Source organism: Phyllostomus discolor, chromosome 1 (assembly GCF_004126475.2).
Source record: "Phyllostomus discolor isolate MPI-MPIP mPhyDis1 chromosome 1, mPhyDis1.pri.v3, whole genome shotgun sequence".
NCBI lineage: Eukaryota > Metazoa > Chordata > Mammalia > Chiroptera > Phyllostomidae > Phyllostomus > Phyllostomus discolor.
The window spans coordinates 145,830,296-145,846,289 of record NC_040903.2 but is presented as its reverse complement, the minus strand read 5'-3'; the positions used below and the strand labels follow the sequence as shown (position 1 = coordinate 145,846,289).

Below are 15,994 nucleotides of genomic sequence, written 5' to 3'. Positions count from 1 at the left end.
AATATTAATGTAGTCAGTGTCCTTTCTTATCTCAGTTATCACAGTTTCTGAATGTAAAAGGTAGAACTCTACAAAGTCTGAAGTTGTGTTCACTTGTGTTTGATGAAATGGCTTTTAAAAGACAGGTCAAAGGTGTTTTCACTTACATAATACATAGAAGCTAATTCTCTGCACACCCTAGACAATTACTTAAAATTTAATCTAAAATGTACTTATTTCATGGTTCTTGAAAATAAGCCAAAGAGACTAGCAAAGCCACACAGCTGTAATAGAATAAGCAAATGTTTAGAGATTGGTAGCCCTAGTGATGATAATCTGAAGTCAAGCTCAGAGTTTACCTTGAGAAGTGCTGTCCCAGAGACTCCATCCCCTTCATTACTATGTTCATGTAGTTCTAATTGCTAATCACTTTCACCCTATATTGTATAATCAACGTTTTAATGTGTCCCATGCATTCATTTAGTTTGAACCCCTACAAACCCAATGAAGTAGGTAGTATTTCCTGTTCACATATCAGGAATCATACTGAGATTACAAGAGATCACACACTGTTAAGTGGCAAAGCCAAAATTTGATCTCAAAGTCTACAATACAAACTTTTATTTAAATAAGGAAAACAGCTATTGTATAAAATACGACTCTTGAGATGCAGCCTGCAGAGCCACAACTATGGATGCTTAGTTCTGTAAGGAAGTGCTTCTATAGATTTTTAGGTTTGGAGATGATACCATCTGGATACCTCTGCTTGAACCGGGCAACCACATCAGGGTCTAGTAGGTGGATCCCATCTAGTTGGTTTCCAAGGGTGATCCTGAAGCAAGGGGAAAGATAAAGCAAGCCAAAATTCCTGGAATTAAAAGGCCTTAGCATTGTCAAGATACATACCTTTTATTAAGACTGCCCATCATTTCATCAAATATTCGTGCCAATTCTTTTAAAAGACCTTAATATTAGCCTAGTGTATGGAACAGCATGACTAGTTAGGAATTGGGCACAGATTTTGGTGTTAAAACAGGCAGAATCTATTAAGAGTTAACTGATGGCTAACCAGGTCTACTTCACAAAGTTGTTGCTGCCCGTGAATATTGGATAAGTAAAATCCTAGCAGCACAGACTGTCTGTTAAGGCTCTGATAACAGGATGAAAGATGTTAAAATTGTTGACAGATTAGATCCTTAGTAACTATGAGTCAGACTGAAAACATCCACAGAGTAACTGAGGAGTATCTTTAGCTTCTAAGAGAGTGGAACTGAGAGAACACTGATTTGAATCCTAAAACCTGTGGGGTTTCCAATGAATGTTACAGAATTCTTTGAAACAGTCTAAAATACAAGCTTAGATGATTTATGAACCCTCCAAAGCCCATTTGCAGAATACTGGAATATGATGTGAAGCTCTTTGAACTTAATGTACTTGACTATTAACAGTTTTGCCCTTGGGAGCTAGCAAGTTCTCTGATCACCTTACCAGTTGGGTTGCACATTGTGAGGTCGTCCAAATAATTCAATCTTGCGAGTGCCAGGGGACAGTCTTTCAATCATGCCATAGATTTCGTCTGGTTTATGACTGGTGGAACGAACCTAGGAAATAAAGGGTCCAGCTACTTCTAAGTTACCCAAGAGTGCAGTTCTAGCCCTTTCCATTTATGTTTAAGATCCAAATGACAAAATGTGGGACGAGAATTCCTCTGACCTCAATAACTAATACTAATTAAAATGTGGAAGCTTGGGATGCTTGAGGAAGCACATACCTCAGCTACAATCACGTCACAATCCAGACCCTGGTTGAAGCCTTGGGGATTTCCTTTGACACCAACCTGCTCACCACAGAGAACAGATTACCTTAGGAAACCCAACATTTGAACTTTTTCTCAATAAACAATTTCTCTTTTTGGTCCACCTAATGAATTGAACCCCACTGCTGCTCACCAAGCAGTGTTCCTTCCCATGGTTTAACCAGTGACCTGTGCGGCCTGTCCGAATGATGCGCTGCAGCTGATTTGTCTTCACCCAGATAATTTCATCTACCCGTTCATAACTGTGGGACATAAGAAAGAACCAGAGCTTTAATCACACTTCCACAGTTTAGGAGTAGTATCTACTCTACAGAGGCAGGGAATCATAGGAGAAATAAACACCTATCTCAACTATAGCAGGTATGTATTTCCCTCAAAAGAAAGCAACACTATTGCTACTTACCCCCAGAGGTTCAGACATTCTCTGCCCAACTCCATGGCCCTAGAAAGAAAGAAGGGTTAAACAGCTACTTCCATGCCCATATTTTCTCTCTCCAAGATATATGTTAAATACTGTTTTCGGTAGACCTTCAGTGAACATTTACATGCGTGACACCATTTGGGCAACAGGATGGACCTAATATAAAGATAAAACAGTAACTATTCTTAATGGCCTTACCTTTCACAATGAACAAATGAAGAGTTAAATAGAACTCAAGTTATGATTTGTTATAAATCGGCATTAGTTCTCAGGAGGAAAAAAGGCTGACCCAGTCATATATTTAATTGCATGTATAGGAAAACCCAGGATTTTATCCCCACCCAGTACTCACTCTATACTATATCTGCCCATAACTACGTATCTTTGAACTGTATTACCTGCCTGTGACCCAGAGGAAGAGAAAGCCATCATCCTGCAGTACTGGTATGTTGAGCCTGCGCATCTCATCATCTGTCAGGGTCCCATAGGGCAGCTCCATGTGAATATCCCAGGGTGGGTCAGCCATCACAACTGCAAACTTGCCCAAGATACTGACGTCCAGGTAGCGGATATCACAACAGATCCACTGCATGAGGTGGCATTTGGTCATCTTCCCTTCCTCCACTCTCAGATTCATGGCCCCAGTCCCTCTTTTCCATTTGATTTTCCTACTCCCTTATAAGCATATCTGTCCCACTCCATTCCCAATCAGCAAGATAAGATTACCAATTATGCCCTGCTTTCCTACATGCTTGGCTGCCCTATTAGATGAAGTTCATAAATTGAGATAAGGTTCCGAGCTGACAGATACCTGAGGTGGGAAGAGTCGATCTGCACTGGAGTCACCTCCAACACTCTGTGTAAGAGCAAGCTCCTGGCTTGGTGTATGGTCTTTGCTCCCAGGAGCCTCAGGATCCATGCAAGCATCAATTTCATAGTGAACATATTTGCAGGTATCCATGTGGAAACATGTGTTAAGGAAAGAGCAATCACCTAGTGATTCATCAGTGTGTTTATTGATGATTCGTCTGGGGAAATAAAAATGGAGAATCAGGATCAAGATGATATTCCAGAGTAGAGCCCACAGTTCAAGTCCAAATTGGTTCAAAGTTTCCTATCTCTTCCCCTCTCCTAATTTTCTATCTTTAGAGCTTCCTCCAAGAGTTTTTAGAGAAGGGGGAGGTAGGTGACATGGAAATCCATAATTCATACTGAACAAGAGTTTTAATCATTCTCTGAGCAAAGACATAACTCACTTATGGAAGGAAGGGCTTGCTGGTTATAGCAGTATAACACTGACCTAAGAATCCAGAGTCCTGTTTCTCCTAAGATTATCTTCCTTCCAAAGAGCTTTAACTTCCATTGGGGCTCAGAGACAGAGATGCCTTGCTATTGTAAGAAAGGGGCATTAAAAAAGACAACTGGCATTTATTTGGAAGTCCATTCATTTATTTATTTGTACTCCCTCCCACAGAACACTACTTCTAGAAGTATACTGCAGAGTCCAGAAGTCTTATACAAACCATGTTAAAACCATTTAATAACAGGGTTAAACCCCAGGGCATAACCCCAATGACTGGAAACAATGTGCTGAAAAGGAACGACTGCTCCCAGAGACCCACCCCACCCATCTCCCTCCCAAAAGACCTGAAGTGAAGCTTGCGACAGGGCCGATCAGCATCACTGGCTTTCATGCACTCTTCCTTGGTTCCATAATCACAGAATTCTTGCACTTGGGCTCGACCTCGTGACCGAAACTTTTCAACAATGGATTGTTCCTTGGCTGTTGTAGTATTTAATAGCTCTAGAATCTCCTGACTGACCTGTGACAAGGAGCCTTAGACTTAACAGGGTTTGTAGGTAAAATTAGCCTTAAATCACCTCTGTAAATTCTACTTGACAATAATGCCTACGAAAACCACTCACATTAGGTACTGAACCAAGGCACAATGTGAAGCACTTTACTGTTTAGGATGATACTCTGGTTATCCTCACATTACAGATAAGAAGACAAAGGCTCAAAAGAAGTTAACTTGTTAAAGTCACCCAGTTAGAAGTAGCAAATGGAAGAGAACTCATACGGGTCCAATATTTACACTGAGAACCACTATACAGTTAAGTTGTCAACACCATCGATAGGTTCTTTGACTAAGTGAAATAGTGTGTAACAAAACCAATTTTACTACAGGATAATTGATATATACAAAAGTTAAGTTCCTAAGGTCTCTCATCAGTGCTATGAAAAAATAGCATTACAGGAAAGGACTATATTTGAGGACCTGCTGTACGGTCAATTCACATTGTTTAATCAATGTTCATAATTATTGGTCCATATGACTACCTTTCAGTATTCATTGCCATTCATTTCCTTCTATTATTACTTTTGTATTTGGATTTCTCTTCTTTTTCAATTTTATTGATTTTTAGAGAGAATGGAAGGGGTGGGGAGAGAGAGAAAAAAATATAGCAATTTGTTGTTCCATTTATTTATGCATTCATTGGCTGACTCTTCTATGTGCCCTGACTGAGGATTGAATCTGAAACCTTGGCGTATCGGAACAATGTTCTAACTGAGCTACCCAGCCAGGGCTGGATTCCTCTTCTTTTTATTTCATGGTTTTTCCAAACAGATCCAATGATACTCTCTAAATCAGAGTTTCTCAACATTGGCATTACTGACATTTGGGCTTGATAATTCTTTGTTGTGTGGGAGTTGTCCTACTACAACTGTAGGATGTTCAGCAGCATCCCTTGTTTCTCACCCACTAGATGCCTACAGCACTCCCCTGTGTTGTGACAACCAAAAAATGTCTCCAGACATTGCCACATCCTCTTCAAGGAGGGAGGACAAAATCATCCCCAGTTGAGAACCGCTGCTCTAAGCCTTCAGCTCTAAGAATTGTTCCTTGTCCCAAAGGTAAATTCCTTTCAACCAAAGCTATAATTCAAAGTATATGTATGAAAGCATTTCCATCTGCCCCTACCTTCTTGCTCTGTTGTTCCTTAGTAGACTGTTGGTTCAGAAGGCTTTCTATCTCCAGATCAACATCTGAGGCAGCATGTTTCCTTGATTTTTTCGTTGGCTCCTTGGCTGTTTCTGACGCTGAAGAGGCCAGACCAGAGGCTAAAGAGCTAGCAAAGGCAGCTACTGTGGTCGAATCCTGTTCTGCACGCCGCTTCTGCCCTGTGCTAGTCCCTGTTACCTCCCCAGGGCCTTTCTTTTCTGCCACAGCACCCATCATGGCAGAGAGCTTGGAATGATCAGCATAGGTCACAAGAGTAGGATGTGCATCATCTTGTAGGAGACCTCGCTTTACCTCAATCAACTCCTGAGCTGCAAACTTCTGTAGGAGGCTTTCCACCCCATCTTGAGTAGCAGGTGCATCTGGCTAGGGAAGGAGGAGAGGGCAATAAGACACTGACCATGAACTAGAGAAAAGAAATGGTAGATCCCAATCCTGTCTTATCAGGTCATTACCGTGGATATAGCAAGACAGATGGACACAGCATCAGTGGGCAATGTTAGGGCTAGATCAGAGAGGTGGTGTAGCAACTTCTTCTCCAATTCAGGGTCTGTAGCTAATTCAGGAACTGCTGAAGCTGTGCTGGGCTTAGAGCCACCAGAAGTGGGTACAGTAGGCACTGGGCTGTCACTGCGAAAAGTCGGAGACAGTGCTGCCTCTGGATTCCGTAGATCTAGTAACAAAGAGAATGGAAACTGAAAAAGGGCAATCACTGTCAGTCTATATGTTCCTCAGGAATCAAATTCTCCAGCATTCACAGCATACAGTTCTTTAATTTCATGCAGGAAATCCTCTAACCAAATTTAACACTACATAACTTTTCCTCAATCATGTTTAAGCATTCACTGCTTTGCCAGGATAATCCTCAATTTTCTGGGAACAGCTTGCCTTTTTTTTATTGGATCAGAGTTTTCCTAATTCCTTGTCCCTGCTGTGCTTCAAAGGAAATAAATTAGAAGCATGGTAGATTTAAATATGCATACCACCCCCATGCAAGTCACTCTAAATGACAACTGATATAATCAACCTGAATTTATAAGCCAGAAATATTTTCATAAGCTGTGATTAAATCTTTTTGAGGAATGGAGTTTGAATTTTTATGAATTAAGGCCACTGGTCATCAGAAGGTACATCAAATGACAGTGTTAGAGGTTAGAATGATGTGACCTTTAACAACAAACACAAAAATCTTACAAAACTTTGCTGAAGCCTAGTCACAAAATGATATTCCCTGACTGCATTTGTATCACCTGCTCTTCTAATTCATAAGCTGGGTAGCCATCATAACCTTAATAAGACTTAAGAAACTAAAATTAAGACAAAATATTGCCTTAAATATTGCCTTTGGGAAAGCCTAATATCTGTGATTATTTAGTTAAAATATAAATAAAATATTAAACTCACAACCTACCTATCCTGGAATTCTGTTAAATTAAATATCATAAGATAAAAATGAGCCATTAGTTTACATTTAGAAATATTCTGGTTACTTGGAAATTTCTACTCTAATGGAACTGACTTGAGTAAATTTTTTTAAAGATTTTATTTATTTATTTTTAGAGGAAGAGGAAGAGAGTGAGAAATATCAATGTGTGGTTGCCCTGCATACCCTCTACTGGGGACCCAGCCTACAATCCAGGCATGTGCCCTGACTGGGAATCACACTGGCAACCCTTTGGTCACAAGCTGACACTCAGTCCACTGAGCCACATCAGCCAGGGCTGACTTTAGTAAAATTTGACTCAGAAATTCCAAGGACAATGGAGCTGAACTACACCAAACACCTTGCTGGAATAGGTACATTTTATGAAAATAAGTTACAGCCTATTTGGAAAACAGACTTCATAATTCCATATTACCTGGAATGTTAAGTAACTGACATAACTTTCTTCACCTTGCTTATGATTCTTCTACATTCTGCTGAATCTTAAAGAGACCAGAACTCAGATGAACTCATAAAAATTCCTTGTTTTGTTTTGACAAAGAGATGTTACAAACACAGAAGGGTCATGGAAGCACTCTGAAGGTCAGGGTGAGAGTTTGAGAGCAACTGACTTAGGCAAAAATTGTGTATTAAATATATTGACAACATTTAGGTTGTTTCACATCTTGGCTATTGGAAATAATGCTGCAATGAACATGACTGTGCAGGTATCTCTCCAAGATCCAGGATCCTGATTTCAATTATTTTGATTACCCAGAAGTGGAATTGCTGGAGCTTAAGGCAATTGTACTTTTTTTTTTTTTGAGGAACCTCTATATTGTCTTCCATAATAGCTATCTCAATTTACATTCCCACCAGTAGTGAATCAGGGTCCCCTTTTCTCTTTACCAACATTTGTTATCTTTTCATTTTTGAATAATAGTCACCCTAAGAATTATGGGGTAATATCTCATTATGGTTTTGATTTGCATTTCCCTAGTGACTAGTAATGGTGAATATGTTTTCATATACCTGCTGACCACCTAGCTATATGTCTTTTGTGAAGACCTATTGCAAACTGATTTTGCTTGTTTTCTGCCCATGTAACTTAAAAGAAAATAATGAAAGTGTCATTGATTAAAATAAATGCCAAGTTATTCCAAGATTTCAAATTTTCAGCATTTCAAAAACATTCCTATTTATATAGTTTAATCAAAATTCTGTTTGGGAACATACTTATTCACTACCATATTATTTTTCATTCCTGCCACACACACACACACAGTTCTTGAGACACTTGGCTTAAATATGCAATGATACCACATTATTTGATAAATGTATTCTCCATTACCTTTATTTTAAATGAAGCCAGGAGTGAATAGTTCAAGGGAAAAAAGCAATCCATTTAACATGGTTATATCTGTTATTATGATATTTAAAATAACTATATAAATTTGGTTAGATGTCAATGCTCTCAATTTCTTTCATAAAGATTTCTATCAACTTTTCATATAAGTTATTTGCTATTTCTAAAACTACACTTTTTAATCTAAACTTTATACACCTTATCAAAAATTATTTCATTGAGAAAAATAGTGATTTTACTCCAGGTTTAGGGTCAATAAACTGAAAATGTGCTTTTTTAAGAAATCAAATTTATTAAAGTAACATAGGTTAATAAATTATATGTCTCAGGTACACAACTTTATAATACAAGATAGATCTGTATAGTTCATTGTGTGTTCAAGAAAATGTGTTTTTTTGCCCTGGCTGGCGTAGCTCAGTGGATTGAGAGCGGGCTGGGAACCAAAGTGTCCCAGGTTCGATTCCCAGCCAGGGTACATTCCTGGGTTGCAGGCCATAACCCCCAGCAACCGCACATTGATCTCTCTCTCTCTCTCTGTCTCTCTCCCTCCCTCCCTCCCTCCCTGCTCTCTCTAAAAATAAATAAAATCTTTCAAAAAAATGTGTTTTTATAATTAACCTACTCATACTATTAAGGATGTAATCACATAAACATTATACTTTCTCCAATTAGTGACCAAATTTAGATGTTCTTTGAGTAATGTATAATTTTTCTTAAAATAAGCAAGAAGTCTATAAAATAAACCACTTTAATATATATTTTCAATCTCTATAAACAGATATTGACTTTTTTTCTCTATTGTAATTTGACTAATCACTTGTTTTAATACAGCTCTTTAAAATATCTCTTTTAAGGTTAGTGGGAGGAGGGATCTTGTTCAATGTTGTGAACAAAATTTAACAGCTAATTAATGCAACTGCAATTTATGAATGGGCTTTAGCAACTCTGTGAATTCCATGAGGTCACATGCGAATTTTTGTATGTTTGCGTGTACATGAATAATAATACGTATGCATATATACATTTGGGGAAATCATTCTAATGTTTTATCATTCTTTTTTATTTTTTTATTTTTATTTTTTTAAAGATTTTATTTATTTATTTTTAGAGAGGGAAGGGAGGGAGGGACGGAGAAGGAGAGAAGAGAGAGAGAGAGAGAGAGAGAGAGAGAGAGAGAGAGAGAGGGAGGGAGGGAGAAACATCAATGTGCGGTTGCTGGGGGTTATGGTCTGCAACCCAGGAATGTACCCTGGCTGGGAATCGAACCTGGGACACTTTGGTTCCCAGTCCGCGCTCAATCCACTGAGCTACGCCAGCCAGGGCTGTTTTATCATTCTTAAAGTAGGGTAATGTCTAGCCCTGACTGGTGTAGCTCAATGGATTGAGTGTGAGCCTGCCAAGCAAAGGGTCACCGGTTTAATTCCCAGTTAGGGCACTTGCCTGGGCTGCAGGCCAGATCCCCAGTAGGGGGCGCGCAAGAGGCAATCGTACACTGATGTTTCTCTCCCTCTCTTTCTCCCTTCCTTCCTCTCTCTCTAAAAATAAATAAATAAAACCTTAAAAAAAAAGTGGGGTAATGTCCAGAACATGAACAAGAACAGCTGGGTTCCAACTCCAAAAAGGATTTGTTCATTATTAATTCAGTGTATTTACTATTTCTACTGTGCTGACACTCTGCTTCTAATGAAAACTGTATGTGTTGTGTTCAGCTAAGTAATACATAATACTTGATTCCATGCTTTGGTTACAAGCTCCACTGCATATAAACAAAGCATTAGCTTGAAGATATAAAACCAAAGTCAGCCTAATTTGCTGACTCCTGTAATATATCAACATCTACATGCAATCTTCAATCTCATTAATGAAGTATATTGAGCAGTTCACATATTTACCATGTGCTAAGCCTTGCCAAGTCTATTTTGTTTCAATTAAAATAAAGATTTATTAAAAGTAATAATCTTCATTTCAAAAAGCTATACTTGATCTCTATGAAAAACAGTATAGTGGTTCCTCAAAAAATTGAAAATAGACTTACAGTTATGCCCCATTTTTTAAAAAAAGCTTATTGATTTGATAGAGAGAGAAACATCATGTGAGAGAGACATACTGACTGCTGCCTCCCTCACATACTCCAACCAGGGATCAAACCCACAACCTCGGTATGTGCCCTAATGGGGGATTGAACCCTCAACCTTATGGTGTAAGGGAGGATACTCCAATCAGCTGAGCCACCTGACCAGGGCTGCCCTGCTGTTTGAAAGTTTGCTTTACGCCACTTGGTTTTTATGAAAGACCTACATTAGTATTTATTTTTGCTAACTAAAAGAAATCCAGAGATTTTTGCTTTTATGAAAAAAGACAAGAAGTGAATGTGGCCTGATATGTTTTAAGCTAACTGCTTCTTCACTTTAAGCCATTTCGTCTTAGAAAAGGTTTCATAGGAACACTTTACTTTCAGATAATGGAGAAACTTGTACGATATGATCCAGCATTTCCAATTCTGGGTATATACCGTCAAGATTTGAAAAATGTCTCAAAAACATACTTGTACACCCATTTTGACAGCAGTGTTATTCACAATCACTAAAAGGCAGAAGCAACCTAGTGTTTACTGATGACTACATGGATAAACAAATGTGGTATAAACATGCAGTGGAATATTATTTAGCCTTAAAAAAGAAATTCTGGCATATGCTACAACACAGATGAACCTTGATGACATTTTGCTAAGTGAAATAAGCCAGTCATAAAAAGACAAATACTTTACAATTCTACTTATAGCTATCTAGAGTAGTCAAACTCATAGAAACAGAATGTAGAATGGTGGGTTGCCACAAACTAGCAGGCAGGAAGAATAGGGAGTTATTGCTGAATAGGTAGAGTTTCGGTTTACAAGATAAAAAAATTCTGAACATTGGTTGCCCGACAATGTGACTGTACTTCAAACTACAGAACTGTATAATTAAAAATGGTTAAGATGATAAATTGTATATTATGCATATTTTGACAAAATTTTAAAAAGTTGTGCTTTAAAATGACAAGTTAACAAAGGTCTCCCAATGATTCTTTGGCTGTACTATTTTGCATTCATTAATGACATGAATACATTTTAGTCATTTAATATCCTTGTCTTTTAACATTGAGCTCAGTAGTAAACAATTTCAAGTATGACATTTCAGTAATGCTATAAAAACCAGAGTGGTAGGAAAATTTTTATTTCCTGTGAGAAAAAAAAAAAAACCTGAATGATGTGAACTTTAACCATGTATTTTGAATTATCTTACATAACAACTTGATTAGTAAACTAATAATGTATATTTCACAACATTTTCCTAAGGTTCCTAATGAAAGAAATATATTCTTTGGAATAATCAAAATAATTGAAAGAAAGAGCAGTGATAGGCTGGATTAATTTCTGTTTCACCTCCACCTATTCTCATAGTACAAAATGGGCCAGCCAAGGCTCTGGGACAGAAGACAACATATATTTAATCACAATCTCAAAATACTTTCATAGGAGTTTTAACCATATTATTAGGTGGATGTATTAGGATTCTTAACCACGTATAATCAAGATGGACACATAACCCAAGAGCTATTTATATCCAAAAAAAGAAAATTACATTCAAGGGAGAATACAATCTCATTAAAATTATTAAACATGCTTAGCAAGGATCTGGATGAAATTAAGGCTCCAGTGGTTAAGTCTCCACATGGCACAAAGTTTGGTTAATACTAAAGTGTGGTTAGTAACCACGAAAAAGTGAAGTGGAAGTTAAAATGACCAAGAGTAATTAGAATCATCCACATAAAGAATAGGAATTTAGAAATGAAGAAGTGTAAAGAAGTATCGTGAGGAACAATTATATCCAAAAACAAACAAAACTACAGATGTCATTTGTCACAAAAATGACAAAGATAAAGCTAAACACAAAGTAGTCAATGATGCAGTACACTGGTGTTATGATTTTTTAAAAATTTTGTAGATCACTTTGGTAAAGGAAACAACTACTTGAATCCTCAGGTCCCCCTTTTCAGATTGCCGCTGGTGTAAAGAAAACAAATTTTTCTAAACTGAAATTAAAAAACTATCCCTACATGAAATGTGCTTACAAGGCTGTCACATCTTTCTACACGCAAACAAGGCGCAGAGGACTTAAAATAGAATGATAGACTATCCATGTGTAGGGGCGGGGGAAGTGACAGAACAAACTACATACATTACCTCTTACTGAAATACGTACACTGAAAACTCAATAACCTAGTGTCCAAAAGTAGTGACTGACAAGCTTCTAGTTATAAAATAGAACCATTAGCCCCTCTACTTTTTTGCTGATTGAGCAACTCACTAGGATGGCCCACATCCCACTGCTGCTTTCCTAATGACCACCTGAAGGACATGTGCAACAGGCTCCATAGAACAGATGTTTCTCCCACATCTCCCAAACATTACCCAAGTATGATCTGTTTTGCTACAATGTACTTATTCAATGCAAAACAGCTCATATGCAATGGGTAAATAAGGGAATGTCAGAATCACATGAAAAACTTGTTGGTTCAGCCCTGACCCATGTGGCTCAGTTGGTTGGACATTGTTCCCTAAAGTGAGGGGCCCCTGGATTTCCAGTCAGGACACATGCCTGGGTTGCGGGTTTGATCCCCCGTCTAGGTGCATTAAGAGAGGCAACAGATCAATGTTTCTCTCCCTCTCTTTCTCCTTCCCTTCCCCTCTCTCTAAAAATAAATAAGTAAAATCTTTAAAAAACACTTGTTGGTTCACACATGATTTTTCTCATCATATTTATGTTTTGAAGAGGTCAGGAGCAAATATTCTAATAGTTAAAGAAAAAATTGGCAAAATATGAACACCTTAAGGAATAAAGGTCTCAAAACCTACAGAAATGCCTTTTTAAAAAATTAAGTGGCTGATTTGATGGTTTCCAGAAATGCTACACGCTGGTGTGGCTCAATGGGTGTGGGACAGGCAACCATACACTGATATTTCTCTCCCTCTCTTTTTCCCTTCTTTCCACTCTCTAAAATAAATAAATAAAATCTTTAAAAAATAAGTGCTACACTTTGGACTATGTTAAGCTACCTGGGAAGCTAGCTACTGCCAGTCTAGAGGAAGAAACAGCAAAGGCATTTACCTTGACTAAACAAAAAGATTCATGAATAAAAGCAAAAGTAGGAGCCCCAGAGTATAGGCTATGGGGATGGGATGACTTTAATTATAGGTCAAAACACCAAGGGAAATTTAACTATGCTAAAGCATTTGTAATAAAATACTATAAGGGCTCTAAACCTATTTTTTCTACAAGCTCTATTTTTATTTTTTAATTTTGTTACTTATTTTTTCTTTCAGAAACATTGACTTGTTGTTCCACTTATTCATAAATTCATTGGTTGATTCTAGTACATGCCCTGACCAGGGATTGAACCCAGAACGTTGGCGTATCAGGATAATGCTCTTAGCTACTGAACTATCTGGCCATTGTTTAATTTTTTTTTTTACTTTTTATTGAATTTATTGTGGTGATACTGTTAATAAAATTACATCAGTTTCAGGTGTACAATTCTACAATACATCATCTGTATATTGTTTTGTGTGTTCACCACCCAAGCCCAGCAATTTTTAATGCAGGCTTTTGCAGAAAACAGTTTTTCAGGAACACACACCTATATATAGTAGAAATGCTTCTAATCGTATCCTTTCAGAATGCTGTTCTTGAAAAAGTTGATGAAATATTTAAGCCCAGTAAGATGAGTCTATGATAAATTAAGAAGTAATTGGGGGTCCTGGCCCACTAGCTCAGTTGGTTAGAGTATTTGTCCCCATACACCAAGGTTTCGGATTTCATCCCCAGTCAGGGCACAGTCAGGGCATGTACAAGAATCAACCAATGAATGCATGAATACATGAAACAACAAATTGACATTTCTCTCTCTCTTTTCCTCCCCCCTCTAACGTCAATAAATTTTTTTTTAAAAGTCAATTAGGTCATTTGTCTATGACAGTGATATAATTGTTATATTTTCCATCTAAAATTGATATGCATAAATAAAACACTCTGAAACAGAGGATACCAAAAAATAAGAAAAATAGAGAAAACTGGATCTACAAAAGGTCAAAGAAACTTAAGTTTATATATCGAGAAAAAGATTCTTGGCTAATTCAGTAACTTCTCCAATGCTTGCTTGCCTACTAATTAATCCTTGATTATAGGACTTGCATGTACTTCTTCCTGCCCTTCTTTTTAATTATCTAAATCCTAGATAGCCCTCAAAACCAAATTCCAAGTGCCAAGTCCTCCATAATGCTTTCACTGACTAAACCAACTTTGTTACTACTCCTTTCCTTGTACTCATTGTGTACTCATACATTTGGCATTTTACATGCATCATATTGTATTTACGTTTTTTATAGCTATCAATACTTTATCCCCAACTAAATTTCAAATTCCTTGAGGGTAGGCTCAATGTCATGCTTATTTTCGTCTAACTAGACTCATGTACACTGTAAAAATGCAGAAGGTATTTGTTTGTTTATAATGGTATGAGCGTCCTGCCAGGACATCTTCTAGTTCCACAGGCCAGAATATGGGCATGGACCTGATATGTATCAAGACGAGATTTAGTGATGGATTCAAATATATGGAGAAACACATAGCTTGGACACAAGCTATTACAATAGTAGTACAGAGATTCACTATTCTTGTAGATCTTTTTAATTGCTTTGCCTTAAATAATTCAAGGATTGTGCTGGGAATGGGTGGTGGGTAGGACTTGAAAATCTTTTGAGGTTTCTTGTTTAAGACTGTGACACAGGTGGTAAGGACAAGTAATTTAAAAACAAAAAACAAATGTTTTCAGATTCTTACTCAGCACGTAAATGACTGAAACTATGTCAGTTCCTCAACTCTTTTGACAACAATGAGTGCCAACTCCGTTTGGGCCACTGAGATTGGCACTGTGGATGGTAAGGTTCAGGGCTTGCTCTTACGGTGCTCACAGTCGCAAAGAAAAGCCCACTTACAAACCAGCACCAGAACCTTGGGAATAACAAAACGCCATGGGAGCAACAACAAAACAGGGTTTTCAGATCCAGGAACGAGGCTGAGAAACCTAACAAACGCAACGTTCCTGGAGACTTAAGAGGAATCGGCCAGGGGACGGGGTGGTGCCCAGGCGTTAGTCCCGGGAAAGCGAACTGATAGAACCAAGGCCCGGGGTGGGACGGAACCTCTACTACTTGCAGGAAGGCGAAGCGTCTGAGCTGCTGCGAGGAGAAATCAAGTACCAATGCACTAGCCGTTAAAAAAAAAAAAAAAAAAAAAAAAAAGGCTACCTAGAGGAGGGCGTACACTTGGGAGCTTTTTCTCCGGGGTTCCCTCCCTCCCACCAACCCTAGGAACGGACCGTGACCCGCGCCTCACCCAAGTGCCCCGAGTCTTGTTTCCGCCTTCGCTGCAGCCTCTCCCTCAGCGAGTCCAGTTGTTTTTTGTGGGCCTGAATAGAGCTCCACGTGTCCGACATCCTAGTCTTCCAGGCTGGACAAGTCTCGAATCAGGCGCGGCTGACTAGCACCTCCCAGCTGCAGCTCCAGGAAAAACAAAACAAAACAAAACAAAAAAACCAAAAAAACAATTTTCACACGGGCACCCAAAGGCTAACCGGAAAGTGATCTGCAGATGCGCTAGGACGGAAAGTCACTTCCGGTTTTGCGCTAGCTTTGAAGCTAAAACAGGAGCCATCTTAGGAGTTGGCAGGATGGGGGATTGTTTTCTTGTTGTTTGGCGCTCTCTAGTGCTTTCGGGTGCAATGAGACTGTGGTTGCCATGTTGGTGTCTGGCAGAGCGGCCATGTTGCTTATAGGCGCGCATGCGGCCATGTTGAATATAAGATGAGTCTCCAGAGATGATGGGAAGACAGTGCTGTAGAACAGCACCTGTAGTACAGATGTTTA

At 38.5% G+C, this 15,994-nt stretch overlaps 1 protein-coding gene across 2 annotated transcripts; it reads right to left on the bottom strand.

Moving 5' to 3' along the window:
* Window positions 1-375: 375 nt before the first annotated feature.
* Window positions 376-15,712, bottom strand: METTL3 (methyltransferase like 3). 2 transcript variants are annotated; one of them, XM_028504240.2, is made up of 11 exons: window positions 15,465-15,712; window positions 5,695-5,912; window positions 5,201-5,605; window positions 3,864-4,039; window positions 3,028-3,244; window positions 2,615-2,802; window positions 2,199-2,237; window positions 1,929-2,037; window positions 1,751-1,816; window positions 1,468-1,580; window positions 376-811 (listed from the first exon to the last, which is right to left on the bottom strand). In XM_028504240.2, exons 1-11 carry the CDS (start codon window positions 15,562-15,564, stop codon window positions 700-702), a joined length of 1,743 nt encoding a protein of 580 aa, XP_028360041.1. In that variant the 5' UTR covers window positions 15,565-15,712; the 3' UTR covers window positions 376-699. The 2 variants fall into 2 exon arrangements, with proteins under 2 accessions (XP_028360041.1, XP_035886563.1); XM_036030670.1 differs by having other exon boundaries at window positions 5,534-5,605; window positions 15,465-15,666.
* Window positions 15,713-15,994: the final 282 nt, after the last annotated feature.